Genomic DNA, 23,225 nt, shown 5'->3' on the forward strand with positions numbered 1-23,225 from the left:
TAATCACATACAAACAGATATTGTTTTCTGGATTTAAACAGCTTTGAAAATGTCACATAATATTGCTTTTATGTATTTTTTTATTCCTTTTAAGTTTTTTTCTAATGAGGTTTTAAGAGAGGTAAGTTGCATAAATATCATATCAAGGTATTATAAGTAACTACATTTAAAATGACAAAGCTCTGATCAGAAATGTGAAGTTTGATCCAGATGAACAGGAACTCTCAAAGGGCAGGAAACAACCACTAGTGAGGATCTGATTGAAATGCAAAATTGACCCTTGCAATTTAAACCACAGTTATAATAAAAAGATATCCTAAACCAATTGAAACCAAAATTTCCAAAAATATACTTTTTAAAAAGATCAGAAATGAAAAAGTGAGAGTAAAATAAAGCAACTCAGCTAATCTCCTTTGAAGCTGATCTATGGTCTGTGATGCTCACCTGGTGTGAATGGGGCAGGGCCATGGTCTGTGATGTTCACCTGGTGTAGGTGGAGCTGATCCATGGTGTGTGATACTCACCTGGTGTGGATGGAGCTGATCCATGGTCTGTGATACTCACCTGGTGTGGGTGGAGCTGACCCATGGTCTGTGATACTCACCTGGTGTGGGTGGAGCTGACCCATGGTCTGTGATACTCACCTGGTGTGGGTGGAGCTGACCCATGGTCTGTGATACTCACCTGGTGTGGGTGGAGCTGATCCATGGTCTGTGATACTCACCTGGTGTGGGTGGAGCTGATCCATGGTCTGTGATACTCACCTGGTGTGGATGGAGCTGATTCATGGTCTGTGATACTCACCTGGTGTGGATGGAGCTGATCCATGGTCTGTGATACTCACCTGGTGTGGATGGAGCTGATCCATGGTCTGTGATGCTCACCTGGTGTGAATGGGGCAGGGCCATGGTCTGTGATACTCACCTCGTGTGGATGGAGCTGATCCATGGTCTGTGATACTCACCTGGTGTGGATGGAGCTGATCCATGGTCTGTGATACTCACCTGGTGTGGATGGAGCTCATCTATGGTCTGTGATGCTCACGTGGGTCAGGTGTGAGTATCATAGGGCCTATAGTCTGATGTTCACCTGGACCAGCTCTCCCTGCTGCTGAAACAGAGACTCACAGGCATGTCTGCCACAGAACTGTGCCTGGGTTATTTAAGGACTGTGACCACTGACCCGTGGAGCTGAGAGCACTTAACTGGTGTGGAGAGAGTGAGTTTTATACATGCATTCTGTGAAAATATTTTTATATCAGAATTAGGAACTAAATATTATAATTAAACACATTTCTCCAATTAAGTTCTTGAACCAGCTAATTGCATGAGTCCACATAAACTTGCTTTAAAAAATAACAGTAGCCCATTTCACCTTATAGAAACTAAATTACCTCTTTCGCCACTAAGCATACACACAAATTATATCCATTAGCTTTTTATTTTTCTATTTTTACATAATGGAAATGCCCGAAAAATTGAGGGTGAAAAAAACGTCAAGGCCTGAGGTCTGGCTTGAAATCAAGTGTGTTCTGCTCATTGTCACCAATTTTTTCTTAAATTACAAGGTGCAATTTCACATAAACATGAGTGTTAATGTCTAATTCCCCTTGTGGTCTCATCGGTATCTGCTATGTCTGCACAGTTCACAAGCACAGGGCCAGGCTGGGCTCAGGATTAAATCGTGACTCTCCTATTTGTTTGTGTGTGAACCTGGCAAATTTAAAAAAATAAATAAATAAAATCACTCTGTGCCTAAGCTTCCTCATTAGAAAAGTAAAAAGAAAGGCAAAATGTTCCTCCAAAGATACTTTTAAGAATTAGCTCGCCGGGCCGGCCCCTCCGTGGGGCCGCGCTGGGACGCACGCGGGTGGACGCGGGGACCGAGCCCGGGCGCCCATGGCCGGGGCCGCCATGGCCGAGCGGGGCTGCGTGCCTCCCCCCGCCCCCGCGCCCTCCTGCATAGCCTGCGCACCCTGTTCCACATCCTGGACGACCGGCGGCGCGGCTGCGTGCACCTGCGCGAGATTGAGTCCCGCTGGCAGGGCACCGACGCGCGGGAGCTGCCCCGCGGGGTGCTGGAGGGCTTGCGCCAGGTGGCCCCGGCCAGCGGCTACGTGACCTTCGAGCGCTTCGTGGCCGGCCTGCGCACCTCCCTGCTGAGCGCCGACCGTGGCCCCCGGGACACCACGCGCTCCCCGGCCCGGCCCGGGGACCAGCCGCCGCCGCCGCCGCAGCGCCTGGTGTTCGCGCCGGCCGACGAGCCGCGGACGGTCCTGGACAGGAAGCCCTTGCCCCTGGGCGTGCGCGCCCCTCTGGCCGGTCCCAGCGCCGCCGCCCGCAGCCCGGAGCAGTTGTGCGCCCCGGCCGAGGCGGCGCCCTGCCCCCGCGGAGCCCAAGCAGTCCCAGAGCGCGGCCCTGGAACCGAGTTCCAGCGCGGACGCAGGTGCAGTGGCCTGCAGGGCCCTGGAGGCGGACTCAGGGGATGCCCGGCGAGCCCCCCGTGCCCGAGGGGAACGTCGGAGGCACACCATCACCAGCGGCGTGGACTGCGGCCTGCTGAAGCAGATGAAGGAGCCGGAGCAGGAGAAGGAGATGCTGCTGCAGGGTTTGGAGATGATGGCGCGGGGCCGCGACTGGTACCAGCAGCAGCTACAACGAGTGCAGGAGCGCCAGCGCCTCCTGGGCCAGAGCAGAGCCAGCGCCGACTTTGGGGCTGCAGGGAGCCCCCGCCCACTGGGGCGGCTACTGCCCAAGGTACAGGAGGTGGCCCGGTGCCTGGGGGAGCTGCTGGCTGCAGCCTGTGCCAGCCGGGCCCTGCCCCCGTCCTCCTCCGGGCACCCCTGCCCTGCCCTGACGTCCACCTCGCCCCCGGGCTGGCAGCAGCAGACCATCCTCATGCTGAAGGAGCAGAACCGACTTCTCGCCCAGGAGGTGACCGAGAAGAGTGAGCGCATCACGCAGCTGGAGCAAAAGAAGTCGGCGCTCATTAAGCAGCTGTTTGAGGCCCACGCCCTGAGCCAGCAGGACTGGGGACCTCTGGATTCCACCTTCATCTAGTCCATGTGGGCCGCGCGGGCCCCCAGGGCCAGCCTGGAACTCAGCCCTTCGAGGGTGGGCGCCCCATCGCACCCACCCTCTCTGGCTGGAGATCCCCGGCAGGCCCAGGCACAGTCCCGGAGTGGGCACCTTCCTGCCGCCCTTGCCAGATGGGCTCCCCAGGCCTGCCCCCGGCTGGCCCCTGCACCGAGCGCTTGACCCCGTTTTGGCTCCTGGTGCTGACATGGGCTGGGGCTCTCTTGAGTCCGCATAGTCCGCAGCTACTACTGCCGCTGTCAGTGGACAGTGGGGTACCCCTCCACGAGTTACCGCCGCCCCGTTTCCAGCGGTGCTGCCCTGGGTCCCATCTTCAGGGAAAGGCACTGCCCACGCCAGGCTGCACTTCCGACAAAGGCCAGCAGAGGGCGCGGGGCGGCTCCGACGCGGGTCCAAGGGCAGCTTCCCGGCTCAACCAGGGCACCAGGACAAGGTGGCTGTAGCTCTGACGGACGGAAGTAGATGGAGGGGGTGGGGATGGCCTGTAAGCGGGGGGTGCATGCCTGGCTGGGGAGCCCCAGGATAGCGGTCGGACTTCAGGTCCTGGCCAAGGCTGAGGGACTCTGGCTGCAGCAGATCGGCACGCCAGATGGGCGAGAGCTTGGCCTGCATGTGCCCCCCACAGACCCTGGGGTGATGGCCTTCCTCCTCCTGGCCAGGACACTGCCCCACGTTGAGTCCCACACAACAACCTGTGAGCCTGGCTCCCCAGGAGGGCCCCCAGACAGCTCCCAGGCACGTCATAGGCAAAACCTGTCCCCCCCACTCAGGATTCCCAAGGTCTGGGGTCCTGCTCACCCCCCTTTGCTCTCACGCCCAGCCTGACCCCAGGTTTCAGCTGGGAGAGGCCACTTCCCTCAGCCAAGGAAAATGAGAACCCCAAGGGTACAGGAGGAGGCTGGGGCAGGTCCCCTTGGTTGTCACTCCCTCACCCCCTGCCCAGGCCCACTCCCGCTGGTGCTGGAGTACGCACTGGTGGGGGGCCCTGCTCAGCCCAGCCTGGAGGGTCCCAGTGTCACCAGAACCAGGGGCACGGCAACAGCATCGACGGGTTCTGCAGCCCAGGGCCCCCGATGCGGGGTCAGCGCGTGTGGGGCGCAGGGCCCCCGATGCCAATGCGGGGTCAGTGCGTGTGGGGCGCAGGTCCCCCGATGCAGGGTCAGTGCGTGTGGGGCGCAGGTCCCCCGATTCAGGGTCAGTGCGTGTGGGGCGCAGGTCCCCCGATGCAGGGTCAGTGCGTGTGGGGCGCAGGGCCCCCGATGCCGATGCGGGGTCAGTGCATGGGAGGCGCAGGGCCCCGGATGTGGGGTCAGCGTGTGTGGGGCGCAGGGCCCCCGATGTGGTGTCAGTGTGTGTGGCTCAGGGACCCCTCGTGTCCAGGGCACTTTGGTACACTGTCCCACAAGGCACCTGTCTCAGAGGAGGGGCCCTGGCAGGCAGGGTGGCAACTCCCTTCCGGAGCCCAGCTATCCTGCCCACAGCAATCCCACAGAGCCACATCCCCTGCTGCACCTGGCCTGCAGGGGTGTGCCAGGACAGGCCCAAGTCAGCCCAGCATGCAGCTGCCCTCCTACCCTGAAGATGGGAGTGGGCTTTCCAGGGGACATAAGGATGCCAGGTCTGGACCTCCTGGGCAGGAAAGGGAGCAGGTCCTGAGAGCCTGTGCCCCACAGCCCCAGCACCAGGTGGACTGCAGCGCAGTGGGTGGGCCAGTGGCAGCCGGGTAGAAGCCCCCCGTGTCAGCAGGCTGGGGCCTGCCCACCAGGGACTCCCCACGTCTGCCTTTGAGGGTGCCTGCCATGCCCTGGGGGATCCTGGCGTCTTTACTGGACTGGAAGCAGGAGACAGAACAGTGCCTGTCCCGGGGTGACTTCATCAGGAGACCGCCCACATAGAGCTGGACCCCGCAGCTGAAGCGGAAATGTGAGACAGGCTGGCACCTCCGGAAAAACTGCCTTTTAGCCTTGGTGTTCCGTGCAAGGTGAAAAAAAATAGGTCCTCCCAGTTTACAGCTTGAAATCAGGCTAGTGAGTGGCCTTGGAGACCACGAGGGGAGAATTTAAAGTGGCCCCGGCTGGCAGGGTCTAGGTGGCTGGCAGACCCTGCCTGGAGCCCGCCCTAGGGACGCTGGGCGGGTCAGTCTCCGTGCAGGATGTGAGCAGCGTCCCTGGGCTCTATCCGCGAGGTGCCAGTAGCGGGTGCAGGTACATACACGTGCGTGCACACTGTGATGACACCCGGAAATGTCTCAGGACGTCGAAATGTGTCCTTGGGGGCAGAAGTGTCCCCGGTTGAGAATCTGCCCCAGAGGAACACACCCACACCAGGCCTCAGGATTTTGTGTTGATCAAGTTCCACGGAAAAGGAACATCTCGGCGGGGCGTGGTGGCTCACGCCTGGAATCCCAGCACTTGAGGCCAGGAGTTCCAGACCAGCCTGGGCAATGCAGTGAGAGACCGCATCTCTACAAAAAAAAAAAAAAAAAAAGAAAGAAAGAAAATGAGATCTCCAGGTTTAAAAATTCATAAACACCACAAGGAAACAATACACCATGAGACCCAGCAGAAGCAACAGATTGACTCTAGACCCAGATACCAGAATTATCAGAGAGAATATAAAGTAACAGTGTTTTATATATCTAAAGAAACAAAACAGATTTCTGGAAACATGAAAAAAAAAAAAAAGAATTAGGCCAGGCATGGTGGCTCATGCCTGTCCTCCCAGCACTTTGGGAGGCCGACGCTGGGGAATCACTTGAGGTTAGGAGTTTGAGACCAGCCTGGCCAACATGGCAAAACCCCGTCTCTACTAAAAATACAACAAAATTAGCTGGGCTTGGTTGCAGGCCCCTCTAGTCCCAGCTACTTGGGAGACTGAGGCAGAAGAATCGCTTGAACCCAGCAGTCAGAGGTTGCAGTGAGCCGAGATCACATCACTGCACTCCAGCCTGGGTGACAGAGCAAGACTCCGTCTCAAAAAAAAAAAGAATTACGTCCACCCATCTACTTAAAGTACTCAAAACATGTCTGCATGCACTACCTCCTCAATACATATCACATATTATTTTGATCTGGTATTATGACTAATTTATTAAGTATTATGATAATTTACTAAGTAAATTCTGTGTTGAAATAGGAACCATTTTTCCTACAGGAGTTAACGCTATACTGACTTATGTAGAAGATGTTTGCACAGTGAGCTATATCCTCCTGTAGAGCTATATCCTCCTGTATCTATGCTTCTCGAAGGCTTTACAATGAATATTTTTCGAGCTCACGCTATAGTGACTTACATAGAAGATGTTTGCCCACTGAGTTATATCCTCCTGTAGAGCTATATCCTCCTGCATCGATGCTTCTCGCAGGCTCTACAACGAGCATTTTACCACATGTTAACATCTCTGAAATCAGCACCTGTTCCCCAACTGTGGAAAAATCTGTCGTGATTTGCTTGGCAGCACTTTCCACTTTGTTTGGAAGGGGTGTGTGCGTGAAATAATGATGTGTCTTTCCATCCATGGAGTTTTGGGTTTGGTAACTCAGATGAGAATGACTCTTAAAAAGTATGTAGCTTGGCCAGGTGTGGTGGCTCACGCCTGTAATCCCAGCACGTTGGGAGGCCGAAGTGGGCAGATTACCTGATGTCAGGAGTTCGAGACCAGCCTGGCCAACATAGTGAAACCCTGTCTCTACTAAAAATACAAAATTAGCCGGATGTGGTGGCGAGCGCCTGTAATTCCTGCTACTCTGGAGGCTGAGGCAGGAGAATTGTTTGAACCTGGGAGGCAGAGTTTGCAGTGAGCTGAGACCGTGCCACTGCACTCTAGCCTGGAGGACAGAGCAAGACTCCATGTTAAAAAATAATAATGATAAAATAAAAAGTATGTAGCTCAACGTGTTCTTCTAGTGGGAGTGTTAAATACACAATAGCCAAGACATGGAATCAACCTACGTGTCCATCAGTATATAAGTGAATAAAGAAAATGTGGTCCTAGGCCGGGCACAGTGGCTCACACCTGTAATCCCAGCACTTTGGGAGGCCGAGGTGGGTGAATCATGAGGTGAGGAGATCGAGACCATCCAGGCCAACACGGTGAAACCCCATCTCTACTAAAAATACAAAAAATTAGCCAGGCGCGGTGGCGGGTACCTGTAGTCCCAGCTACTCGGGAGGCTGAGGCAGGAGAATGGTGTGAACTCAGGAGGCGGAGCTTGCAGTGAGTGGAGATCACACCACTGCACGCCAGCCTGGGTGACAGAGTAAGACTCCGTCTCAAAAGAAAACGTGGTCCTAAGACCAGGCGTGGTGGCTCACACTTGTAATCCCAGCACTTTGGGAGGCCAAGGAGGGTGGATCAGTTGAGGTCAGGAGTTTGAGACAAGCCTGGCCAACAAGGTGAAACCCCATCTCTACTAAAGATACAAAAATTAGCCCAGTGTGCTGGCAGGTCCCTGTAATCCCAGTTCCTCGAGAGGCTGAGGCAGGAGAATTGCTTGAACCCAGGAGGTGGAGGTTGCAGTGAGCTGAGACCATGCCACTGCATTCCATCCTGGGCAATAGAGCAAGACTCTGTCTCCAAAAAACAACAACAAAAAAAGATACCTGTATACATAGATAGGTAGATATAGGTATAGATACAGGTATGTAGAGTATACTTTGATATAGATACACATAGACAAACATAGGTATAGGAATAGGTAGGTACAGATACTGATACACATAGGTATAGCTAAGGATAGACCTACAGATATATCTGTAGGTATAGATGCAGATATAAATGTAGAATATACTTAGATATACACAGACATAGACATAGATATACACAGATATGAATACAGATATCAGTGTACCTATAGCTATAATATACATAGTACAGATATTCATAGGCATATATAGGAATAAATACAGATATGAATATAAATAAGTAAAGTTAGATGTAGCTATATGTAGACATAGGTATAAATATAGAGAAAATACTGAAGTATACTTACATATAGACATATGTAGACACAGATATAATAGGTCTGCATATATACACAATACTTTTATATACATAGAAATAAATAGATATAAATATATAGATAAACACACAGATATATGTATGCCACACATATACACATTCATAAATTCGACAGCATAAAATGGGGCTGGAAATTCTTTTCCTGCCGCATAGAGATTTAAAGAATGCTTTCAGGGACCGGGCGTGGTGGCTCACACCTGTCATCCCAGCACTTTGGGAGGCCAAGGTGGGAGGCTCACTTGAGGTCAGGAGTTCGAGACCAGCCTGGTCAACATGGCGAAACCTTGTCTCTACTAAAAATACAAAAATTATCCGGGCGTGGTGGTGCATGCTTGTAATCCCAGATACTCAGGAGGCTGAGGCAGGAGAATCGCCTGAACCCGGGAGGCGGAGGTTGCAGTGAGCCGAGACCGCGCCACTGCACTCGAGCCTGGATGACAGAGCAAGACCCGGTCTCAAAAAAATAAAAATAAAATAAACATTAAAAAATGAAAACGTGCTTTCAGGAAACATGTTGAAGATTTTAAAATATGACATGTTGGGACCAGATTCTTAAAAAGCTGTGGAAATTCACTGTGCTCCTCACTTTTTTTTGAGACTGTCCTGCCTTTTCCACCAGTCACTCCAGGGGGTAGACTGATTTATCTGGGCCAACGTGAAGGGCTTTCTGAAAAATGGCCCTTCACGAGAGACCCCAGAGCCTGCTCACAAGAACACTCCAACAGAACCTCGGTTGTCTCTCTCATGTAGAAGCACTGTGTCTCGTCCGTTTGAATTTTCCTAAAATTTCACTGGTAAATATCCACAAGGAAAAGAACACAAAACTGGCCCAGCTGCTCTGCCCCAGAGGTTGGAATAAGAAAGCTCATCTCAGTAACGTGGCCGGGACATTCCAAGCTCTCGGGCTGAGGAAACGGGTGGTGAATTGGTGGGTGGTGAATTGGCAGGTGCTTTAGGGTGTCACAGATTTCGTTTTCAAAGACCAACAGTTGATTGTAGATGTGCACCTGTCCATTCTGTGAGGTTAGGCCTGGGAAACAAACCTTGTCTGTTGTTTGGGTTACGGCCACTAACTCTTCAAATCCCACGTTGAGAGAAAGAGAGAGGAGAGAGGAGAGAGAAGGAGAGAGAGACAGAGGAGAGAGAGAGAGAGACAGAGGAGAGAGAAGGAGAGAGAGACAGAGGAGAGAGAAAGAGAAGGAGAGAGAGAGACAGAGGAGAGAGAAAGAGAGAGAGACAGAGGAGAGAGAAGGAGAGAGAGACAGAGGAGAGAGAAAGAGAAGGAGAGAGAGAGACAGAGGAGAGAGAAAGAGAGAGAGACAGAGGAGAGAGAAGGAGAGAGATAGAGACAAAGAAAGAAAGAGAGATAGAGACAGAGAAAGAGAAACAAAGAGAGAAACAGAGAGAAAGAGAGACAGATAAAGAGACAGAGAGAGATAGAGACAGAAAGAGACACACAGAGAGAGATAGGGAGGGAGAGAGAGGGAGGGAGGAAGGGAGAAAGAAAGAGAAAGAGGGAGAGAGAGAGGGAGAAGAGGAGAGAAAGAGAAAAAGAGAGACAGAGAGGGAAGGAGAGAAACAAAGAGGGAGAGAGAGAGAGTGAGAGAGAAAGAGAGAGGGAAAGAGAGACAGGGAAGGAGAGGGAAAGACAGAGGGAGGAAGGGAGGGAGGGAGAAAAAAGAGAGAGAAACAGAGAGACAGAGAAAGAGACAGAAGAACAGAGAGATAGAGAAAGAGACAGGGAGAGAAAAACAGAGACAGAAAGAGAGAGAGAGACGGAGGGAGAAAAAGAGAGACAGAGAGAAAAAAGACAGAGAGAGATAGGGAGGGAGAGACAGATAGGAGGGAGGGAGGAAGGAAGGGAGAAAGAGAGGGAGGGAGAGAGAAAGAGAAAAAGACAGACAGGGAGAGAGACAGAAAGACAGAGAGGGAGAGAGAAAGAGAGATGGAAAGAGACAGGGAGGGAGGAAGGGAGAAATAGAGACAGAGACAGAGAAACAGCAAAAGAGAAAGACAGAGAGAGAAAGAGAGAGAGACGGAGGGAAGAAGGGAGAAAGAGAGAGAGGAAGAGACAGAGGATAAAAAGAGAGACAGAAAGGGAGGGAGGGAGAAATAGAGAGAGGGAGAGAGAGGGATGTCAGCCAGTCTTCCAGGTAGCTCTGAGCGTGGTTGTGTGTGCCTCTGTGTGTGTTCCAGCTGTTCAGTCCTCCACCTCTGACTGCAAATGTGTGTGTGTGTGTGTGTGTGTGTGTTTCTAGTATCACCCACTCATCCTCATCCATGTGTAGGGAGCTGTGTGTTTGGGTGTGTGGTTTTTTGTGTCAGTCACATCTCAGATTATTGGTTTGCATAATAATTAGATTAGGGACATCTGGAAGTTAGTGGCAGACAGCTGTTGATGGATCCGGTTAGGCAATACCTGTGAGGTGAGGATCTGCCTGTGAGCTCCCATTCATTTCTTCACTCACTCATTCATTCAGATGCCAACACAGCCCTACTCCACTCCAACAGCAACTGTGAGCTGCAAAGAACCATTCCGTTCCCAGAGGGGCTTGTAGGACCGTAACAAATAGCCACCTTCCAGCCAGGCACGGTGGCTCACACCTGTCGTCCCAGCACTTTGGGAGACCGAGGCGGGTGGATCCCTTGAGGTCAGGAGTTCAAGACCAGCCTGTCCAACATGGCGAAACCCTGTCTCTACTAAAAATGCAAAAATTAGCCAGGCATGGTGGTGCACGCCTGTAATCCCAGCTACTCGGGAGGCTGAGGCAGGAGAAATGCTTGAACCCGGGAGGTGGAGATTGCAGTAAACAGAGATTTTAGTCTCTCAGCCCTCTCCTTCCCCCTGCTGGCAAAGTTCTGAATTTTGGGGTGTTTACCTCAAAATTGGGTTTCACCACCCAGTGAGTTCCCCTTGTCCGCTGCCTAGACAGAGCCGATTTATCAAGACAGGAGAATTGCAATAGAGAAAGAGTAATTCACACAGAGCTGCCTGTGAAGGAGATGGGAGTTTAATTATGACTCAAATCGGTATCCCTGAACATCTGGGGAGCAGAGGTTTTTTTTGTTTGTTTTCGTTTTCTTTGGTTTTTTGAGACAGTCTCTCTGTTGCCCAGGCTGGAGTGCAGCGGTGTGATCTCAGCTCACTGCAATCTCTGCCTCCTGGGTTGAAGCGATTCTCCTGCCTCAGCCTCCCGAGTAGCTGGGATTACAGGCATGAGCCACCATGCCTGACTAGTTTTTGTATTTTTAGTAGAGACAAGGTTTCACCATGTCGGCCAGGCTGGTCTCAAACTCCTGACCTCAGGTGATCCACCTGCCTTGGCCTCCCAAAGTGCTGGGATTACAGGCGTGAGCCACCATGGCCCAGCTTGGGAACCAGAGTTTTTAAGGACATTTTGGTGGGTCGGGGGAACCTAATGAGTCAGGAGTGCTGACTGGTCAGGGATAAAATCGTACAGAGTCAGAGCTGTCTTCTTGGTGCTCAGTTAGTTCCTGGGTGGGAGCCACAAGATCCAGTGAGCCGATTTATCCATCTGGGTGGATCACCTGAGGTCAGGTGTTCAAGACCAGCCTGGCCAACATGGTGAAATCCCATCTATACTACAAATACAAAAACTAGCCAGGCATGGTGGCACGCGTCTGTAATCCCAGCACTTTGAGAGGCCGAGGCAGGTGGATCACCTGAGGGCAGGTGTTTGAGACCAGCCTGGCCAGCATGGTGAAATCCAGGGTCTCCAAAATATCTCCAGCACTAATCCTAGGAGGAGTTTAGTGAGGGCCAGAATCTTGCAGCCTCCATCTATATGACTCCTAAACCATCATTTCTAATCGTGTAGCTAACGTTAGTCCTACAAAGGCAATCTACTCCCCAGGCAAGAAGGAGGTCTGCTTAGAGAAAGGGCTGTCATCATTTCTTTTTTTTTTTTTGAGACAGGATCTCGCTCTGTTGCCCAGGCTGGTGTGTAGTGGTGCGATCATAGCTCACTGCAACCTCCGTCTCCCAGGTTCAAGTGATTCTCGTGCCTCAGCCTCCTGAGTAGCTGAAACTACAGGTGTCCACCACCACACCCTGCTAATTTTTGTATTTTTAGTAGAGACGGAGTTTCTCCATATTGGCCAGGCTGGTCTCGAACTCCTGACCTCAGATGATACACACGCCTCAGCTTCTCAAAGTGCTGGGATTACAGGCTTGAGCCACCACACCCGGCCAGTCAAATGTCATGATTCTATGAGGACATTTTTTTTTTCGAGATGGATTTGGGGTCTTGTTGCCCAGGCTGGAGTACAGTGGTACAACCTCAGCTCACTGCGACCTCCACCTCCTGGGCTCAAACGATTCTCCTGCCTCAGCCTCCTGAGTAGCTGGGATTACAGGCGCCCGCCACCATGCCCAGTTAATTTTTGTATTTTTAGTAGAGATGGGGTTTCACCATATTGGCCAAGCTGGTCTCGAATTCCTGACCTCAGATGATCCACCCGCCTCAGCTTCTCAAAGTGCTGGGATTACAGGCGTGAGCCACCATGGCTGGCCAGTCAAATGCCATGATTCTATGAGAAGGACATTTTTTTTTTTTTTTTTTTTTTGAAATGGAATTTGGCTCCTGTTGCCCCGGCTGGAGTACAGTGGTGCAATCTCAGCTCACTGCAACCTTCACCTCCTGGGTTCAAACGATTCTCCTGCCTCAGCCTCCTGAGTAGCTGGGATTACAGGCGCCTGCCACCCTGCCCAGCTAGTTTTTGTATTTTTAGTAGAGACGGGGTTTCTCCATATTGGCCAGGCTGGTATTGAACTCCTGACCTCAGATCATCCGCCCGCCTCGGCCTCCCAAAGTGCTGGGATGACAGGCATGAGCCACTGAGCCCGGCCAGTGAAATGCTATGATTCTATGAGGACATTTTTTAAGTTGAATGAATTGTGAGAAGCTGTTTTCTTAGGACCTCTTTCCAGAAAAAGGAACTTCAGGACAAAGCGGTGGGCGGCTGGTTTGGGGGCCGGGGAGGGGGAAGGGCTACAGCTCAGCAGCATTCCAAGTGACTTGTTTTGAACGAAATCCCTCTGTCTGAGGGTGTGCAGCACGAAACCCCCATCTTGCCTGTTGAAGAAACGCTGGGCAAATAGCAGCTTCGGACTTGTCCAAATTAAGGCGTCAGTAACTTTTGCTTATACAATTTGTGGAATAAATAGGGTTGAATCTATTGAATAAATGAGTCAACATAAGCTTTGAAAACAATGTCTGAAGGCATCCTGTTACTGTCAATTTGCATAAGTGGTTAAGCTGTGAAAGGCAGTGGCGGCAGCCACAAGTCTTAGGGAAAAAAAAACAACAAAAACCATAAGCAATCAGGCAGCCCAGCTGTTTTCAAATCTTGCCCCCAAGGAGGCTCCAGAAAAACCTGTCGTTTGATTCATTCCGTGAAGACACCAGCTTCCGAGGAGTCCGTGCATGGCTCGTAGGTACATTATGGACTGAGGGTCTAATCAGATTGTGTCTAACTACAGATTTTTCTGGAAACAAGCAAGAGCACCCAGGCTTAGAGAGTGTGGCTGAGCTTTTTGTTTTACAGCCCAGAAAAGATGACACAGGCCCAAATGTTTGAAATAAAACATGGCCAGGCATGGCGGCTCACGCCTGTCATCCCAGCACTTTGGGAGGCCGAGGTAGGAGGATCACCTGAGGTCAGGAGTTCGAGAGCAGCCTGGCCAACATGGTGAAACCCCGTCTCTAGTAATAATACAAAAATTAGCCGGGTGTGGTGGTTCATGCCTGTAATTCCAGGTACTCAGGAGGCTGAGGGAGGAGAATGGCTTGAACCTGGGAGGCGGAGGTTGCAGTGAGCCAAGACCGCGCTATTGCACTCCAGCCTGGGCAAGAAAGAAAGAAAGGGGGGGTGGAGGGAGGGAAGGAGAGAGAGAGAGAGAAAGCAGAGAGAGAGAGAAAGAAAGAAAGAAGGAGAAAGGAAGGAAGGAAAGAAAGGGAAGGAAAGGAAGGGAAGGAAGGGAAGGGAAAGAAGGGAAGGGAAGGAAAGGAAGGAAAGGAAAGGAAAGGAAAGGAAGGAAGAATCGGGAGCACCAAATATTCCCTTCTAAAGTCTGTTTGTTTCCCATGTAGGTATGCATTTATTTTTTGAGATGGGGTCTTGCTATGTTGCCCAGGCTGGAGTGCAGTGGAGTCCCATCATAGCTCACTGCAGCCTCGACCTCCTGGGCTCAAAAGGATCCTCTTGCCTCAGCCTCCGGAGCAGCTGGGACTACAGGTGCATGCATCACCACACCTAGCTAATTTTTTATTTTTTGTAGAGACGGGGTCTTGCTGTGTGGTCCAGGCTGGTCTCCAACTGCTAAACTGAAATGATCCTCCCGTTTTAGCCTCTTCTGGGTAGCTGGGACTGCAGGCACACACCACGACATACAGCTAAGTTTCTGGTTTTGTTTTTGAGACCAAGTCACACTCTGTCACCCAGTCTAAAGTGGAGTGCCGTGATCCCCATTCACTGCAACTGTTGACCTGCCCCAGGAGGCAGGACCGAGGAGGGTGATGGTGGCATAGAAGGACCCCAGGAGACCTGGAGGGCTTTCTGTGGGTCCAGACAATGTCCATTTGGGTTTCTGTGTGCATGCATTCTAGTTTGTGAGTGTGTGTGTATGTGCATGCATGCATGCATGCTGGTGTGCGTGTGCATGTGTGTATACACTGTGTCTGTGTGTATACATACTTGCTAGTGTATGTGGATGTGGATGTACACATCTCTGTGTGTATGTATATGTGTGTGTGCATGCATGCTAGTGTGTGTGTTCATGCATGCTAATGTGCGTGTGTGTCTGTGTGCTTGTGTGTATGTATGCATCTGTCTGTGCATGTACGCTAGTGTGTGTGTGCATGCATGCTAGTGTAATTGCACACATGTGTGTGCATGCTAGTGTATGTATCCATCTGTGTGCATGTATATATGCATCTCTGTGTGTGCATGCATGCTATTGTATGTGCATATGCATGTGTGTTTGTGTATATGCATGCTAGTGTGTGTATGTAGGCATCTGTGTGTATGCATGCTAGTATATGTGAACACGTGTGTGTGCATGAATGCTAGTGTGTTTATGTATGTGTGTATGTAGGCATCTGTGTGTGTATGCATCTGTCTCTGTGCATGCATGCTAGTGTACGTGCACACGGGTGTGCATGCTAGTGTGTGTTTATGTATGCATGTGTATGCATGTATGTATTCATCGTGTGTGCATGCATGCTAGTGTGTGCATGTGTATGTATGTGACTATGCATGCATGCTAGTGTGTGTATGTATGCGTGTGTGCATGTGTGTATGTAGGCGTCTCTGTGTGTATGCATGCTAGTGTATGTGAACACACGTATATGTATGCTAGTGTGTGCATGCCTGCTACTGTATGTGAACACACGTGCGTGTGTGCATTCTAGTGTGTGTGCATATGCAAATGTGTTTCTGTGCATGCGTACTAGTGTGTGTATACATGCTAGTGTATGTGTGTGCACGTGTGTGTTTGTGTGCATGCATGCTAGTGTGTGCATGTGTGTATGTAGGCGTCTGTGTGCATGCATGCTAGTGTATGTGAAGACGTGTGTGCATGCTTGCTAGTGTGTTTATGTATGTGTGTATGTAGGCGTCTCTGTGTGTATGCATCTGTATCTGTGCATGCATGCTAGTGTATGTGAACACACGTGTGTGTGCATGAATGCTAGTGTGTTTATGTATACGTGTATGTAGGCGTCTGTGTGTGTATGCATCTGTATCTGTGCATGCATGTTAGTGTATGTGCACACCCATGTGTGTGAATGAATGCTAGTGTGTTTATGTGCTTATGGATGTGTGTATGTAGGCATCTGTGTGTGTATGCATCTGTATCTGTGCATGCCTGCTAGTGTATGTGAACACACGTGTGTGTGCATGAATGCCAGTGTGTTTATCTATGTGTGTATGTAGGCATCTGTGTGTGCATGCATCTGTATCTGTGCATGCATGCTAGTGTATGTGAACACACATGTGTGTGGTATATGTGAACACACGTGTGAGTGCGTGCATGCTGGTGTGTATGTGCATGCTAGTGTGTGGGCATACATGAGTGTGTTTGAGTGCATGCGTGCTAGTGTGTGCGTGTGTGTATGCATGCTAGTGTATTTGCGTGCAACGTGTGCATTTGTGTGCATGCATGCTAGTGTTTGTGGGTGCGTGTGTGTCATTTTTCCGCCATAATAGAGAGTAGAGAGAAGAGGTGAGATTAGAAAACTTCAATAAAGCCTTTCAAAAGACAATCTGCCAAACGGTGACTGGGGTTCCGTGTAAACAAAATGTCTGTGCTAGTTACAAACACATGATCTTACCTATTGTATTGTGTTACAAATCAAAATTAGATTAAGCCACCTACACGATACCTCCGCTGCATCTTCAATTTCTCATGGAGGCTGAGCATCTCTGGTGCATATTCACCCCGCCTGATGAGCCCTCATTATCTCTGTAGCAGCAGTATACACGGTGCACAGCATAATCAAAGCCTGGGGGTACGTATTAATTATCCTTTTGAATAGTGATGAAATTTTGAAAAGATCTCCTTTAGGCTCACATCATCAGCAGATGAAACAAAGGTGAACACAGCTTGTGCGCAGAGGTTCACGTGTTTTTACATCTGTTCAGGATATTTCAGTTTGAAGCTCTACAAGCGGAGACTGCGATTAAAGAAGAGGATTAAAGGAGAGAGAGAGGGAGAGAGAGAAGAAAAAAAAGTCTTGCAATGACAAATAACAAATAGACCCCGCCCCCAGCTCATTGAGTAGAGAGGAAAATGAGTAATTCCTTCTCCAAGAATGCAGCATTGCTTTATTTTTGTCTCTCTAAGGAGGATGATTTAAAAGCAAGAATCCATGCATACAACGTGAAGTGTGTGGCGATGGCAACTGCACCTGTTACCTCTGAACACCACAGCTCTTGTGCACAAACGTGCAGGTGCATCTTGCCCTTCTCCCAGCAGCTTCTCTCATGGGGTCCTGTTGGGGGGGTCCTGGAAGCTCAGAGAGAAGGAAGAAGAGAGCTGCCCATTTCAGAAAGGCTCAGGTGGCGGTCTTTGTTGTCCTGTTTGAATTAGAATGCCACTATGGGGTGGTCTGTAGGGGAGCAGAAAGAGAAAGGCCTCATGTATCCCAAGAGGGAGGGGGTCCTTGGAAATTGACAAGCTGTTTCATGGAACTCTGTCCCCTGGGGTGAGAGAGGGCCGTGATATACAACCCCTTGCACTGAACACAGGACTTGTGAGTTGTGGGTAGAAAAGGTTCTTCCTGTTTGCAGGTATGGCCTTAGATTTAAAAAAATAAAAATGCTGCATGCTTACAAATACCAATTTGCTTTTACTTCTGTGTTTAAAGGGATACAGACGGTGTGATCAAACATGCACACTTAAAAGATGCCTTTGAATTATCTTTCAGAAATCAAAATGTAACCCAAAAGCCATTTGAACTATGCAAGAGCTGTACCATTGAAAGCGTATTTGAAATGTTATTTAACTCAACAGGCCTCACATCCACAGGCGATCTGTAACATAACCTTGATGTTTCGTAAAAATTCAGTATTATTTACAAGTGTATGCATCTATGAGGCTGTGTCATTGACAATGAATGAGCGTCTCCATCTCTAGGGTAACCAAGAATCAAAAATACAGGATACAGGGTTGAATCGTGTGCCTTGAATGAAATGAAAATAACATTCATTGAATGATAAAAGCAAATCCTATGGATTTTGCAAAAGTGGGTGCTCACATCAGCAGACGCATCCAATTCAGAAAAATAAGGCGACCCCTCCTACAAGCACATCCTCTGAACTGGCTTCTAGAGGCATTTTTTTATCCAGTTTGCTGAAAATCCAATGGGCGTGACTTCATGAGGAAGTCTGCTGGGCAATATGGCTCCACGTCCCATGAACTTTTTTGTTTGTTTGTGTTTTCTTGAGACAGAGTCTCACTCTGTCACCCAGGCTGGAGTGCAGTGGCGTGATCTCGGCTCACTGCAAGCTCCGCCTCCCAGGTTCAAGCGATTCTCCCGCCTCAGCCTCCTGAGTAGCTGGGATTACAGGTGCCCACCACCAAGCCTGGCTAATTTTTGTACTTTTAGTAGATACGGGGTTTCACCATGTTGATCAGGCTGGTCTTGAACTCCTGACCTCATGTGATCCACCCTCCTCGGCCTCCCAAAGTGCTGGGATTACAGGCGGGAGCCACCATGCCTGGCCCCCGTTAACTTCTCCAGCTTGTCTTTCTACCTGCAACACATATGTCTAGTAGTATATCATTTGTCTTTCACCCTTTCTTCCAATGAGAAGATGCCATAATGCTATTTTCTAACCAGCATTGGCCACTGGTCAGGTGCAGTAGCTCACTCCTGTAATACCAACACTTTGGGAGAGGGAGGCGGCTGGATTGCTTGAGCCCAGGAGATGTAGACCACCCTGAGCAACATACCAAAACCTCATCTCTATAAAAAAACAAACAAACAAACAAAAAACACGAGGCTGGGTGAGGTAACTCACGCCTATACATTTCACCACTTTGGGAGGCTGAGAGGGGCAGATCACTTGAGGTCAGGGGTTTGAGACCAGCCTGGCCAACATGGTGAAACCCCGTCTCTACTAAAAATACTAAAACTAGCCAGGTGTGGTGACGCACTCCTGTAATCTCAGCTACTTGGGAGGCTGAGGCAGGAGAATTGCTTGAACTGGGAGGCGGAGATTGCAGTGAGCTGAGATCGCACCACTACACTCCAGCCTCGGTGACAGAGCGAGACTCCGTCTCAAAAAGAAAACACAAAAAATTAGCTCAGTGTGGTGGTGCATGGCTGTAGTCCCAGCTACATGGGAGGCTAAGGTGGGTGGATCACCTGAGCCCAGGGAGGTCAACGCTGCAGTGAGCTGTGTGAGCCCTGCCACACTCCAGCCTGAGTGACAGAGTGAGTGAGACCTTATCTCAAAAAACAAAAGAACTGGCCACTGTTTCCAGATAGATGGATTTCTGCAAGGAACAGCACTGTGCGTTTAATGAAATTAGAAAGACCAGCCGGCACGGTGGCTCACGCCTGTCATCCCAGCACTTTGGGAGGCCGAGGCGGGTAGATCACGAGGTCAAGAGATCGAGACCATCCTGGCTAACACGGTGAAACCCCATCTCTACTAAAAATACAAAAAATTAGCCAGGCGTGGTGCTGGGCGCCTGTAGTCCCAGCTACTCGGGAGGCTGAGGCAGGAGAATGGCTTGAACCTGGGAGACGGAGGTTAAAGTGAGCCGAGATCACACCATTGCACTCTAGCCTGGGCGACAGAGCGACACTCTGTCTCAAAAAAATAAAAAAAATTAAAAAAATGAAGGACCGTTCAGCCCAGGGAAAATCTCAACATACTCTTCACCCTGTTCTTATTATAAATTAAATTGCATCCCCCCAAATAAGATTTGTAGAAGTCCTGACCTTCCCGCCCCCCACCCCACAACTACTTCAGAATGTAACTTTCTCTGGAAATACAGTGTTTGCAGCTGTCACGAGTTATGATGAGGCTACAGAGGACTGGGATGGGCTCTGATCTAATGACTGGTGCCTTTGTAGAAATTTTTTTAAAAACGTGGGTACGTAGAGGCACAGACACACAGAAAAGCCACGTGGAAACGGATGCAGAGACTGGAGTGATGCGGCCACAAGCCCAGGGATGCCTGGAGCCCCCAGGAGCTGGGAGAGGCAGGAAGGATCCTCCCCTAGAGCCTCCAGAAGGAACTGGATACAATTGTAATGGATTGAACAGTGGCCCTCAGAAAGACATGTTCATGTTCTAACCCCCAGAACTTGGGAATGAGATCCCATTTGGAAAAAGGCTCTTTGTAGATGTGATTAAGGATCTGGAGATGAGATCATCCTGGAGTAGGATGGGCCCTAAACACAATGACAGGTGTCCTTGTAAGAGACAAAAGAGGAGACACAGACACAGAGGAGAAGGCCACATGGAGACGGAGGCAGAGACTGGAGCGATGTGGCCACAAGCCCAGGGATGCCTGGAGCCCCCAGGAGCTGAGAGAGGAAGGCAGGATCCTCCCCTAGAGCCTCCAGAAGGAACTGAACACAATCATAGTGGAGCCAACAGTGGCACCCAGAAAGATCCGTCCACATCCTAAAGCCCAGGACCCGGAATGAGACCGGATTTGGAAATAGGTTCTCTGCAGATGTAATTAGGTGAAGGATCTTGAGATGAGATCATCCTGGAGTAGGATGGGTCTTGAATGCAATGACAGGTGTCTTTGTAAGAGACAGAAGAGGAGACACAGACAGAGCAGAAGGCCACGTGGAGACGGAGGCAGAGACTAGGGTGGTGTGGCCACAAGCCCAGGGATGCCTGGAGCCCCCAGGAGCTGGGAGAGGCAGAAAGGACCCTTCCCTAGAGCCTCAAGAAGGAAGCAAACACAATTGCAATGGTTTAGATGGTGAGCTCCAAACCATATGTCCATGTCCTAAGCCCCAGAACCTGGGAATGAGACCTCATTTGGAAAAAGGATCTTTGCAAATGTGATTAAGGATCTGGAGATGAGATCATCCTGGATTAGGGTGGGCTGTAAATGCAATGACAGGGGTCTTTGTAAGAGACAGAAGAGGAGACACAGACACAGAGGAGAAGGCCACGTGGAGACGGAGGCAGAGACTGGAGTGATGTGGCCACAAGCCCAGGGATGCCTGGAGCCCCCAGGAGCTGGGAGAGGCAGACAGGATCCTCCCTTAGAACCCTGGAAGGAACTGAATATAATTATACTGGATGGAACAGTGGCCCCCAGAAAGATCTGTCTACATCCTAAAGCCCAGGACCTGGAATGGGACCGGATTTTGAAATAGGTTCTCTGCAGATGCAATTAGTTAAGGATCTTGAGATGAGATCATCCTGGAATAGGGTGGGTCCTTAATGAAGTGACAATTCGAGACCAGCCTGGCCAACATGGTGAAACCCCATTTCTACTGAAAATACAAAAGTTAGCCAGGCGCGGTGGCTCACACCTGTAATCCCAGGACTTTGGGAGGCCGAGGCAGGCAGATCACCTGATGTCAGGAGTTCGAGACCAGCCTGGCCAACATGGTGAAACCCCATCTCTACTAAAAATACAAAAGTTAGCCAGGCATGGTGGCTCACGCCTATAATCCCAGCACTTTGGGAGGCTAAGGCAGGCGGGTCACCCGAGGTTAGGAGTTCGAGACCAGCCTGGTCAACATGTTCAAACCCCACTTCTACTAAAATGTAAAGTTCTCCTGCGGGCTCCTGATAGCCACCCCTCCCCACAGGCATCCCTCCTGACAGAGACGCAATGGAAGCGATAGAACTGCCTGAGGAAGGGAGGCTGCCACATACAGTGGTGACCTTTCATCAGCCAAGAATCTAAAGTGGAAAGAGTGAGCTTGAGCTTGGAGATTTGGGGACACTCTTGTGAAACTCAAATATCTGAAATTGCAGTAGAGGATGCATCGGTCAGCGTACTTGTTGTTTAAAATCCGGGGCATAAGTTTGCTTTGGTTAGAGACTTGCTGGTTCTAACCCATCACTTTGCAGACAAGCAAAATAAGAAGGGAGGAACCTGGGGTTTTGGTAAGGAGGAAAAGATTCATAATTAGCGTAGAGGATTTCAAGAGCTTTCCTGATTATAAGGAGTGTGTCAGAGGTGCGTGAGTTCTAAGCAGCTTATTAAATATTTTACAACCCAGTCAGTGGCACAAAAATTAGAGAATAATATAAGGCTATGTTCGATTCGTCTCTTGAATTTACACACTTTTTTTTTTTCTCGTTTTGAGATGGAGTCTCACTCTGTCGCCCATGCTGGAGTGCAATGGCACGATCTCGGCTCACTGCAACCTCTGCCTCCCGGGTTCACGCCATTCTCCTGCCTCAGCCTCCCGAGTATCTGGGACTACAGGCACCCGCCACCACGCCTGGCTAATTTTTTTGTATTTTTTTAGTAGAGATGGGGTTTCACTGTGTTAGCCAGGATGGTCTCAATCTCCTGACCTCGTGATCTGCCCGCCTCGGCCTCCCAATACACACCTTTTTTTAATTTTTTTTATTTTTTATTTTATTTTTTTGGGGGGATGGAGTCTCTTTCTGTCACCCAGGCTGGAGTGCAATGGCATGATCTCAGCTCACTGCAACCTCCGCCTGCCGGGTTCAAGCAATTCTCCTGCCTCAGCTTCCCAAGTAGCTGTGATTACGTACACCTGTCACCACACCCGGCTAATTTTTGTATTTTTAGTAGAGATGGGGTTTCACTATGTTGGCCAGGCTGGTCTCAAACTCCTGACCTCAAGTGATCCACATGCCTCAGCCTCCCAAAGTGCTGGGATGACAGGTGCGACAGTGTGCCTGGCCTGAATTTACACACATTTATTTATTTTTGCATACATTTCTCAGTCAATATATTTCTCTTTGCTGTTTCATCTTAGCCATAAACACAGCTTCGTTTCATTTCCAAAGCATGGTACATACCATTTTTTTTCCCTCCAATTATAGGGACTGTCCCATTCACAGGCAGAACTCTCTGAACAACTTGGAGTTTATTCGTGCTGATTCCTGCTTTCCTCAGGTGACTCTTGGGCTCACCAGAGCTTGCACCGGGTCTGAGTTTGCTGACAGACGCATCCCTACATCTCACAGTCAGTGAATAAATGAACGGATGTGTCACCATGACAGATGGGTAGACTCTTGAAAGACGGGCATACAACTCTCTTTGGCTGCATCATTTGTCTGAAACACTCCAAGGAGTTCTGTGGGTAAACAGTCAGGAAGGACTTGGGGTGAAGCAATAGAAAAAAATATGATACAGGGGCCGGGCGTGGTGGCTCACACCTGTCATCCCAGCACTTTGGGAGGCCAAGGTGGGTGGATCACCTGAGGTCAGGAGTTCAAGACCATCCTGGCCAACATGGTGAAACCCCATCTCTACTAAAAATACAAAAATTAGCCGGATTCGGTGGCTCACACCTGTCGTCCCAGCACTTTGGAAGGCCGAGGCAGGTGGATAACCTGAGGTCAGGAGTTCGAAACCAGCCTGCCCAACATGGTGAAACCCCGTCTCTACTAAAAAT

At 50.0% G+C, this 23,225-nt stretch overlaps 1 protein-coding gene and 1 pseudogene across 1 annotated transcript; one reads left to right on the top strand and one right to left on the bottom strand.

Moving 5' to 3' along the window:
* Positions 1 to 1,832: 1,832 nt before the first annotated feature.
* On the top strand, positions 1,833 to 3,125 carry LOC129023250 (suppressor APC domain-containing protein 2-like; annotated as a pseudogene).
* On the bottom strand, positions 3,065 to 22,779 carry LOC134739365 (uncharacterized). Its single transcript, XM_063663361.1, has 6 exons — positions 22,741 to 22,779; positions 6,388 to 6,462; positions 5,308 to 5,363; positions 4,767 to 5,005; positions 4,275 to 4,453; positions 3,065 to 4,238 (listed from the first exon to the last, which is right to left on the bottom strand). Exons 1-6 carry the CDS (start codon positions 22,777 to 22,779, stop codon positions 3,930 to 3,932), a joined length of 897 nt encoding a protein of 298 aa, XP_063519431.1. The 3' UTR covers positions 3,065 to 3,929.
* Positions 22,780 to 23,225: the final 446 nt, after the last annotated feature.

This window comes from Pongo pygmaeus, chromosome 23 (genome assembly GCF_028885625.2).
Source record: "Pongo pygmaeus isolate AG05252 chromosome 23, NHGRI_mPonPyg2-v2.0_pri, whole genome shotgun sequence".
Classification (NCBI taxonomy): Eukaryota; Metazoa; Chordata; class Mammalia; order Primates; family Hominidae; genus Pongo; species Pongo pygmaeus.